Below are 11,591 nucleotides of genomic sequence, written 5' to 3'. Positions count from 1 at the left end.
ATTAAAGTTCGTTAAATCAGGTCATCAACCCTACAGATCTTAGACATAATTCCCAGGATTGTATTCTGATACAAAACTTGAATAAACAATCTGTGATAAAGCCACTGTTCATTCTATGCTTTTTATAAATAAAATTGCAAGGAAAGAGGCAAGAGGTGTCAGAAACAGAAAAGCAAGGCAAGGTTTATAGCAAGGAGGGATTCTGAAATGGTCCCCATCCCTCAGTGCTGTGTTTCTGTATTGCCTAGCTCTGTCATGCAATGTTTAAAAAGCATTATTGACAGAGGGTGGTACATTATCTGGTCTTCACTAAAATGTTTTCACTCATTAGAGACTTCTAGGCAGATTTTGTCTCGGAATATACTTCACTCAACCCAACAGTGACATCTGAAAGCACAAAAAAGCTACATGTACCTTTCACTGATCCAGCCACTCATATTTCTGCCAAAATATAATTTTCCCCCTTGATATTCTCATTTCCCTACCTCCATCTCATCACAAGCCCTCTGAGATTCCCATGTAGAAGCTGTTCCTCTAAAATGTCCAAGACTTGTGGCTTGCGTTCCCAAACTTGGTGTGCCCCTGGGAAGAGATGCATATTGTGCTGTACTTCTGAGATCTGGTTCCTGCAAAGTCAAATCAGACAAAATATGGATGTGGTTGAATGTGACCAAATATTGTTAGAAGCTTTAGCTCATGATTGCTGTTCACCGCAACTGCTGAAACAATCTCTGCTGGCCTTGACATATGTTGGCTCACTGCTGCAATATTCCAAATGTTACCGTGAATCTGTCAGTTTGAACACCTTGCCATTCTCTTTGCGCCTGTCCAGTGACTTCTGCCTTCTGCTACATTATCCACTTCTCCCTTAATTTAGTTTAATTTAATTTACTTTTCTAGTCCATCCCATTCTAACTATCAGCTCACATCCACTCTTCAGAAATGCTCTCCAGACTTCGGCAAATGAAGCTGACCTTCATTCCTCACTTGTCATTAATTCAAAGAAGTACTTTGGAATCAGCTCAATGCCCTTCCTTGGATGACCTTCACACTGTGAGCTTACGAAAACGCATTACTTTGTTAGGTCTCCTGTCTTTCAAACATTTGAATTCTCCGTAAGTCTATGGTGCTGCAGCACTCTCTCCTTTATATAAACTTCATTGAGTCCTTTGCTTTATTAAGGTTTAATTCTAGGTTTTCCAGGAGGCCTGCTTTGATCTTAATAATTTGAAATACTGTAATTTTCTTTCTTATTTTTTTTATATCAGGGATTTCATTAGCCCTGTTTAAACTGGAAGTAAACCCTTAATTATAGTCTTCATCTGTACCCTTTAAAATATTTCTTACATCTTCCATCTCATTTGTTATTAGAACGTAATTTCTCATGTGTTTTCAGCACTGATTTATTCTCATGTCCCTCAATAATGCAAACTGCTGCAGTGTCAGAGCCAAATACTCAGAAATATGTCTACCTCTTGCTGTTTTTCCTTTTTGCAATGCTTTAAGAAATAAAAGAAAGTGGAAGTAAAACATTTGTCCAGTATTTCTCAAGTCATGGGGTACACTTAATGGACTAATTTTGGATTTGGGGGGTTCCTTTGGTCCTTCTCTGCTTATTCATAAAAACAGACTGGTTTTCCGTGTTTGCTTTGGGGTGAAGATATCTGCTTTATTCTGTGCTCAGTCGCAAGTGATTGGTCTAGAAACAACAAATGTGTGGAGTTCTGATCCGGAAAACTCCTTCCAGTAAAGGAAAGTTGTTAAACATCTGCCAAGACACTTATAGTTCTGTTAAAATTTGTCCTAAAATCTTTCTCTTGCCACAACCCCCTGCAGGAAACTGGAGAAGAATAAGGAAGCTGGTGTGTGAAGACCTTTTGCCTATGGTGTTTCTCAGGCCTGTGTCTCTGTTTCCTCTTACTTCTGTCTCTATCTCTTTCCATACATCTCAGATTTTAACATTTTGACCATAAGCTGCATGGGGATGGGATGGGGACAATACATTCATACAGGCCTGGTTGCTACTGGGACATAGATGGCTTCTGACAAATAACATGTAGCAAACCCAGCCAGGTAAGGCTAGAATATTGACACTCAAGGCTAACTGAGAACTGGCAGCATTAAAAAGTTGAGAAGAGATTTGCCCTTTGTGTTAGATAATGATAGATGTTGTGCATATCAAGAAAGCTTGAATATAATTGACTTTATAGTAGGAGAAACAAAGCCTAGCTTCCAGAAAAGAAATATCAATGATCGTATCACAAAGAGAAAGGACACTCATATCCACCCCCATCTCAAATACTTTTGGATAATCTGCTCATCAGCAGAAGCTCTCAAGAAGACCAAGCCCATGTGCCTGAAGAAGTAGTGGAAAGAGAATTCCTCAGCTAGTGCTGTCCTCACCTCTTCTGAGGCTGGATTGAGAGCACAGGCTTAGGACTGGAGAGCAGCATTTACAAAACCAGGTTAGAAGCTGAAAAAAAGATTACAGTTCTGAGAGACTTAAAAATCAGTAGTTCTGTGATGTGAATTGTGATTCCTTCAGGAACTGGGTCTGGTCCACCAAACTTGGTTGTATCTAGGACTTTACTTAAACTAACCAGGTTTTAGTCCTTTAATGGTAATGAAACGGTATTTTTCCAGTCACTCTGTTATTTCCTTTTCTGTTCTTGTTTTGTACAAAAGAATTTTTCTTCAGCCATACCCTCAGAGATCTGGATTTTTTTCAAATGACGGTGCATTTCAAAACCCCGACTGGTTTGTGGCAAACGAACATGGTAAAAACGTGAATTGTTTAACATAGTAAGACATGATCTCACATCTGAGTTTAGCAAAATATCCTGAAACCAGATACTTATGCAAATTATAAGAATTTCTTCTCCCCATTACATCTTAAGCAATGTACCAAGCAAGTTCCTGTCACAGAAAAAAAACATGTGCAGCATGAGACAGAGTTACAAGTGTGAAAATAATTTTATGAATAAAAACATTTTGCAATGGGAATTCTGACAGGGCATCAGCAGGACACCCTAATAAGTGTTCAGTGAAAAAAAGCAAATCACTAGAATGCAAGTGACTAATTCAAAATGAGAAAGAAACTTACACGACAAACTGAGTTATTTAACTTCCTAGCAATCTGAGTAATCACAGTAGTGTAGTCCAGTGTAAAAGTGCATGTCTTTCCCTCAGCTAAGTTCAAAGAGGTCATCAAGCCCAAGCCTTTCCTAAGGTGAGCCCTTTGTTTAAGGCTCTACAGCTTTGCACTGCAAGGCCCTCAGTCCTCTCCTCTCTGACTTTGCTGTGGTAGCATATGTAAAGTATCGAGGTTATACTTTAAAGTATAAAGTATAAAGGTTCATACTTCCTTCCCTGTGACATGGGAAGTAAGATCACCCCTAAGAACAAAGACCACTACAGTATAAGTATGTGCATTAAAGGAAAGAAGAATATAATGTTGATCTTTTGGAGTACAATGCACAGGCTTTTAGAAACAGCCTGAGGAATAACATTACTTAAAGACCTGAATTTCAAAGTCAAAATTAGGGCTCTTCTTTCAGCCATTCCTTTGCCCAGCCACTAGACTATGTGTAAGGTTCCATTTATGGGAAAGGGTGAAAGATGAAGAGTTCCCAAGATAAAAGAGGCAAGGCAGGAAGATACCAGACTCCACAGACAAGAAGGTGCAGTAACTAGGTAAGATAGGTCCCGTGGCTGTAGCCCACAAAGCACGGCTGGTATTTTTCATATGATATATTCAGGGAAGGTGGGACAAGCAGAAGTCTGGAGATTCTTGACCAGCTGAAGAGTAGTTAAATAAGGGACACAGAGGAGAGAAAAGGTGCTCCCAGTGATTCTTGTGGATTTCATTTTAGTGGGGAACTCATTCTATTATCAATACCTTGTTCCATGCCATAACTGAGAAGGATAGGAGCAGTGAAAGGGAAATGTTATTTGGAGCAAGATCTCTTCTACTGCAAGGTCCACCTGCTGTCTGCACACATTAACTTAAGAGCTAAAGTCTGATTAGGAAGGGTAGAACGCACCATGGCAAGGTAATCTCTATCATTGGAAGGGATACTTCAGGCTGCCTTATCTGTGAAGATTGAGATGACTTCAAGAGACTCCACAGGAAGACATGTTGTGCTTTACTTAGAAGAGCAATTATCATAACACAAGGCCTTTAAGGAGGAACAAGGGTAAAAAGGAAAAAGACATGCATCTGAAAATGCACCCTGAGAACCAAACAGCCAGGAACAGGTAAGTACCACTGGAAACAAAGCTTGCTAGAGTGGTCTCAAATAGGAGAGAGAGGAGTGCCAGAGCACTGCCAGTCACTCTAGCAGCACAAGATCCTGTGGGTTAGGTGTGGGGTGAGTTTTACATGGCAATTATTTGCCAGTGTTTAGTGGCTAATTGCACCAACAATTTGTACTCTCAATCAATTATTAAGAGATGACACCATAGCTGATGAAGCTCAAATGCATAATTTGTTTAACTGCATGCAAAACCCAAGCCCAAAAGATACAAAGGGCAGATAATTCAGATAATTTAGTTACTACTTGGGATATGAAAATAGGCAGGCAAAACCTGGTAATTTAATGCCATAAATCTCACTGATATTCGGGTACATGATATTGCAATAGCATTTATTTTACATTTAATATTAAAATTGATTTGAGCTTGTCTAACAAGTAATAAAGTATGTGTCTGTCTCATTATTAGGGTGCAGTTTTTCATTTTCCCATAGCAGTATTTTTATTTATCATCAGTTCTGTTTTAAATGCTGGTTATGATCGAAATGACTGTGAACCTGTCATTCCAAACAAATATTGCATAACCTAGGTATGGAAGCAGTAAACTTATTTATATCATTAGGTATTTATGCACTTTCAAGACTAAGTATTTATCCTGGATCTTTGGATTGGGTGGGCTAGTGTTCAAGAACTAATGCTGTTAGTCTTTCTAGGTCACAGTGCAAAAGCGGGTCTTTGCAATCTACAAGATCTACATATGTAAATGATAAAGCATCTTCTAAAATAAGTTCTCAAACTGTGGGTTAAAAAAAAAGAATGCTAACCTTCAGGATAACTGAAGGGACTCTTCATTTTTATGAAATTCTTTAGGCAATTATTCATGGATGGGACAGTTTATCATATAAAAAAGCAAAACAATTTTCAGAGCTTATGTGACTTTTAAGAGTCCATGAGCAAAAACTGTTTCACTGAGATTGGAAATAACACAGGTGCTCTAAGCAGAGATAGCAATAATCAAAGCTCCTGCAGTGTTTCATCTGCTGATGTCAAGGTAGTTCGGCAGTAAAGTCCACAGGTAGTAAAATTCTGTACAGATGTGGAAGTCATCAGCTATAAACCTAGATAATTTTTTTCTTGGAAACAGGAAAGCTTAAAGAGGCTGGGTTATGATTCAAGTCACATTTCTGTAAAGATGAAGTAATTGCAAGTGTAACCAGTATTTTGAAGGGGGTAGCAATTTTTAAACATCAAAAGCACTAACATTAAAGCAAGCAAAGAAATTGGGGGTGGAGGCAAGTCCTCCATAAAAAAGCGAGCTTGCAGTGATTCACTGTCCCACATTAGGCAGAAGTACAGTTCTCAGCACGTTGCCCTGGTAGGAAATACTAATAATTGCTGAAATATTAAGTGCTATGATTCTGCAAGCTGGCACCCCAAAGGGCCTGAAATGCTCTGATGACGATTACCTTTCCTCCCACAATTCTTAAAGCAGAAGGGATGGCAGTTTCAGATTGAATATATATTTTCCATCTGCTGAATAGTTGTTTTTGTTCATGCTGTTTAAGGTTAACGTGCACGTACTAATCAAACCCACTATTTCCTTTCTCGTGAAACCAAAACAAAGCTTCATACTACTTTCATGTATAGCATCTGGGATCAAAGCTATATATATACACTGGCTCTGTGTGGGTTCAAGCATTTCGAAGATTCAGTATCCTGAAAGGTGTCACCTCTTTTCCAGTCCCAAGAGTTCCAGTTTATCTTAAAGTCTGGAGTCATCAGACCTTCAACCTCTTCAGCATCTGTCCCAGCACAGGAATGCTCTCAATATTGGTCACCGTGGGCTTTCTCTGCACAGCCACTGCCATTGCTGAAGGTGGGTAGATGAAGGAAGCAAGGTGTCCGGGGGTGTTGACTTGTTTTCAGTTTCATGTCCTTGCAGGAGAGGACTTGGTACAACAGGGAGAAGAAGGTGACATAGGACTAATGGGAGCGAGGTCTTGGTGCACTGCAATGTGTCCGGAAAACCAGACACAGACTTTGGAGCACTACTATCTGCAGGGCCACTGGGCAACATTCAGAGTAGCTCAAGAAGGAAGAAAAGATCTTGAAAAAACAGGCCCTGCAAGTAAAGTTGTGACAGTTGATAACATGGGTATAGAGTTTTGAATGCATGGAGAAATTCTACTCTTCATCTGGAATTCTTGCACTGCAGAACTGAGAAGATAAACCCTGCCCCAAAATGGACTGATATAAAATGAGATTGAAAAAATAATACTGCATCTTCACAGCTTACTAAAGCAAAAGTGCCTTCCCATCATGTGTCAGGATAGAATATGGAAGTTGCAAAAAGCTGTCAGTGAGGCTGTACATGGTAATTTCCCCCTAGCATTTTTTTGGCAGTCTGTTTATCAGGCTTTGCTGTGTGCTACTATATTGGCTTGGGGTATAAATTTTTGCGATACTGTGGTTTGGGAGTAGCTAGTGAAAAATACGGAGCAAAAAAGATCAGAAACAAAAGTATGCAAGCAGATTTTCTATTCAGTTTTACTATTACCTTAATAATTCTGTTCCGTGTTCCATACAGGATGTCAGGTTTTTTGTTCCTAAATGTAAACATGTTTATTTCTACTAGGCAGAAATTGTGGTTTAAAAGCCTGACTTTAAATTTCAAATTTCAGCCTTATCATCTATAGACTGGGTTTTTTTATTCTTATGCATATTAAAAAGTTTGTGTTGAGGGAAACTGAAGCATGCAGGTCATTCATTGTTTGACTAAGTGGGCCAAAACACCTACTATTTGAGCAACCAGTAATCACTGAGATTTATAATATCATTTTTAGTATTCGAAACATTTACTGAGCTTTTTAAAGAATAATAATGCAGTGATAACATGAACTGTGGTCTTGGAGTCCTTTCTTTGAAAGCAGCTTTTCTAGGAACTACTGCATGGATAATAGGAGGTGGCAGGACCCCCTTCCTACTGTGCAGGTTTGAAGTAAATTACTCCAGATCCTTTCTTGACAGTTCACTTACCATCATGCTCTTTACTTCCTTACAGTAATGGAAGTGACTCAGCCAGCAATGGTGCTGGCCAACAGGCAAGGAGTTGCCAGCTTGGTGTGTAAATACAAGAACATCGGGAACGCAAAGGAAATTCGAGTGACTTTGCTTAAACAGACTGGTGACCGGTTCACAGAAATCTGTGCTTCATCGTACACCATGGAGTTTAAAACATTCTTTGTGGAAGAGGTCATTCAGTGCCATGTTACTCCCGGCCAAAACAATGTGACCCTCACCCTGGCTGGCCTGCAAGCAAATGACACTGGGCTTTACGTTTGCAAAATGGAGCGGATGTACCCCCCACCCTATTTCATGAACAAGGGAAATGGGACACATCTCTATGTCATTGGTAAGGCAAGCAGGTTTACAGTACTGTGATATTTCCAAGTTAAGGTAATTGCTATTATGTCTCAAAGGTCTTCAGAGTTCTGTTTGTAAGAAGTGAGGGGGAATGCTGATTTCAGCACTGAAAACTTGATTAGTTCTTATTTCTTTCAGGTCTCCCTGCACACACCCAAAGCAAGCATAGTCATAGCCATGGAATGATAGCATAAGCACATACGTCTAGACAGTTAGATACAGAAGTGCAATAGTAACAGAGTAAGATCTGAGCTCTTCTACAGATAAAGACTCTTTTCATTGGAGGTTGAGTAGGCAGCAACTCAAAGATCAGTCCTGGTGGTATCCTGGTACTGCCTTGAGTTTTAGCTTTCATATTTTTCAGATTCTATATTGCATTAGTATATAGCTCTGAACTTCATATAAAGTTTTAGCAAACTCTCTTCACAATTTAGTTAGATGAAACAATCCTTTTCCAGCCTAAGAACCAAGGACACCGTTGCAGCTTCGGGCCCAAAAAAGTATAAACAGCAGCGAATTGAGAAGAGCAATCTGGGCAGATGGGACTTCATAACCTGAAGCTGTCATTGGACAATTAACCCCAATATGTAACTGGACCAAAACTTATAAAAGTGTGAAAACTTGTGACATGCCATCCATCTTGGGTCCATATTGGATTGAGGCACAGCCAGGCTCTTGTACTGCCCAAGGTGTATCCCTTGAAGGCCTTTTTAAGAAATACCTGCTTTATTCCTTTAACAATGTCTAGCCTCTGTTCTAGGTAGCCTCTTTAGGCATCACTGGGATAGCACATCCTAGAGAAAAGCAGCGTAGAGACTGACTTATTAACTCTAGGGCCTTTCTGATGAGTGACATGACTTGTGTGATATCATATGTTTTAGATCCAGAACCTTGTCCAGACTCTGCCATATATCTCTGGGTATTAGGAGCTACTGCCTCGGGATTTTTTCTTTACAGTGTCATCGTCTCAGCCATTCTTGTGGGGAAAGCGGTAAGTCCCATCAACTCAGTCCCCTTCTGCTAATAATACCCCTTTGTGTGATGAGGACAAGAAGAAAAATGAGAACGGGGAAGAACACTGGGAACAAACCCAGTGGGAGGCTCCATTTTACTAGAGCAATATTATTACAACAATGCAAACTAAGAGAACTTGCTGGAGCTGCCTGTTATATTTATTTATGGCTCATTTTGTGTTGCCAGCATACTAGAAAGCAGTTGGCTTCCAACAATTGGACTGAGCCTTGGTTTAGGGCTGGATGCTTAAAACTAGGCAAAGTCCTGGATGCTTCTGGGATTGAGGGCAACAGTCCTCATGTGTACTCTCATTTCACAAATGATTCACAGAAGATCCCAGAATTTGTTGTTTGGGTTTTTTTCTCATCATTCACCTCTGCACAGCAAATTTAAACAGCCTTCTCCTTGGATGGGGGAAGCGTAACCTTAAGCATTTTTCATTTCACAGATAGAAATGTCTGGACAAAAGCATGCAAAATGTAAACCTGGGCTGCCTTTTTCCACTGGGGTCTGCAGCACTCGTAGTCTGTTAGAAAGATACCTGAGCTTGAAACCAAACAATGTCTCTGTCCCGTATTTTTCAAGCAGTCCTTGTCCCTAGAAGTTAAACGGAGCTGTCAGGTGTGAACACTCCTAGCTTTGAACCAACACTGAACTCTGAAGCAGGAGCATCGTCAAAGGGTTAAATGAATGGCAGGACCCTTTTTTGGCTTTTTAATACAAAGCCCCTGTACATCCTGATCCTCCCTCAAATGCTCTCCTACAGATCTCCTATAAAAAGGCAGAGAAGGGTATCTAGAATACATTCTACTCAGCAAAGGAAGAACATCCATCAGTTTCTCTAAATGTGCTGGTCAATAATTATGCTATGATTGCTTGTTTATTTTACTTTTTCCCCATGTATTACAGATAAAGAGAAGACAATGTCTCACTACTGGAGTCTATGTGAAAATGCCTTCTGAAAAGCTAGAGAAAAAAGTGATTCCATTCCACATCACTGTTAACTGAAACAAGGAAGGAGAGAAACCATTTCCTAGCTGGGATGGAGAGTCTGCTAATTTATTTCAGTTAAAGAAATTAATTAACTGTCTTTTTACAAAAGGTGTACAGGAAGGTGAGAGAATATTCTTTGTAACTTCAATGATTTGAAGAAGAATAAATAGTATATGTATTCATATTTGAAGATTAACCCTGGCACATAAAAATGGCTACATTAGGCCATTGACTTTTTTGATATGTATTGTACCAATATGTAATATATATATGTGTGTGTAGCATTAAGAGCTATTGCTGTTGCAGTTGAGCATCTTACTGTCAAATTTCATCATGCCTACTGATCAACTGAAATCCAAACACTATAATGACAGAGATTTGTGTGTCATTGCAAGGCTGATCCACAAGTCTGGGGGGCAGAGGTAGGAGAGCACACTAGTGTACAAAGGAACGTTGACTATTTTCCCTGCATTGGTATTTATTAGTTCCATTTCTGGCATTAGTGCTCTGCACTTCCACGGAGGCCTCCCCGTAGGCTGGCACAAATGACACTGCTGCTCTAGAGGCCTGATCTTTGCTCCCTTGAGTAGCATTGTGTCCCAGAAGTGCTGTGATGGAGCTGATGGAGCTGAGCCAGTGCTGGCAGTTTGGTTAGAGGAAAGGCTCCAGCAGGAGCCCTCTTAGGCTGTGCTTGGAGAATGCTCCATCTCTGCTGGGGCTTTGTGTTTTACAAATGCTAAATTAGCATCTATCCCAAAGGCAGAAGTATGTTGCTGTATTTAACAAAGTCTATTTTCCATGAAAATACTGACAGTGTATAATCTTGTTTATTAGTTATAAACCATTCAATAAAAACCTTGAAGCTTTGCCCAAATTCATTTCTTGTTCACCATTCTCAGAATAAACAGGAAGTGGTTACGTGTTAGAAAGCAGTGAAGACACTATGTACCTTTCCTCTCTGACCCAGTGTTTTACCCTTCAGAGACAGCCTGTGTGCTCATGCCAACAGTTCTGTTCTCAGCCGTCCTCCTCAGCCAGCCACCATTACAATTTGTCAGTTCTTCTGTCTAGTTAATTACAGCTGCTGTGATGTGCTTCAGACACATTACCAATCAAGTTTTCACTTCCAGCAGAGTTAATCACTTGCAGAAGGTAGCTGTAATGCCTTTGACAGCACTTCTTGTACATGTTTAAACAAAAAACTTGTCCTAGTTTCAAATCCTGTTTTCTTTGCTCCACTCTGACACTCTCACTCGCTAAAGGCCAGTCAACACGCAAAGTTTAAAATAATTTCAGAATTCTCAGCTACTATCTACTAATTTGACTCTTTGCTATCAAAATTTGACCTTGCAACCCAAAACACTGGTAGCATGTGCCTCTGTTTCACAGCTGGGAATTCATCTTCTTGGTGCACAGCTGTGCAGCCAAACCCCAGAGCCTTTTATTGCATGCTCTTGTAGTGGCAGCAGCTCCCAGAACACCATATCTCATAGCGCTTTTAGTCTGCTTTTCCTCTCTTGCCCATTCATCTGGCACCACCTCCAACTGTGCAGAAACACATTCAAATTCCAATTTGCCAGTGTTTGCAGGTGCTAACTGCTCTCTCAGTGTTGATATACAAGCGTGCTGCATTAACACACACTGCTGATGACACATCCTTTTTTTGAAGGTGTTTTAGTATTCTGACAATAGTCTGGTATTTTTCCCTAATTTTTCACTACCCAGTGTTTTGGGGATTAAAAATGGTAAGAGATCACATATCTATTGTCGCTGCAAAATGACTAAACTTCTGCTCTTTCAGTTGCAGCCTGATCAGGCTAGTGTGTTCCATTACTCCATGAGGAAAAATAGGTTTGACCCACGCATCCACTTGTAGAAGCTGCACAAAGCATGAATAATTATCCAGGG

At 40.0% G+C, this 11,591-nt stretch overlaps 1 protein-coding gene across 1 annotated transcript; it reads left to right on the top strand.

The window, feature by feature from the left end:
• The first annotated feature begins 5,952 nt into the window (after positions 1 to 5,952).
• CTLA4 (cytotoxic T-lymphocyte associated protein 4) lies at positions 5,953 to 9,862 on the top strand. Its single transcript, XM_033065207.1, has 4 exons — positions 5,953 to 6,129; positions 7,315 to 7,665; positions 8,558 to 8,667; positions 9,600 to 9,862. Exons 1-4 carry the CDS (start codon positions 6,072 to 6,074, stop codon positions 9,696 to 9,698), a joined length of 618 nt encoding a protein of 205 aa, XP_032921098.1. The 5' UTR covers positions 5,953 to 6,071; the 3' UTR covers positions 9,699 to 9,862.
• Positions 9,863 to 11,591: the final 1,729 nt, after the last annotated feature.

The sequence above is a fragment of the Catharus ustulatus genome, chromosome 7 (genome assembly GCF_009819885.2).
Source record: "Catharus ustulatus isolate bCatUst1 chromosome 7, bCatUst1.pri.v2, whole genome shotgun sequence".
NCBI lineage: Eukaryota > Metazoa > Chordata > Aves > Passeriformes > Turdidae > Catharus > Catharus ustulatus.
This window is presented reverse-complemented; position numbering and strand designations above follow the sequence as displayed.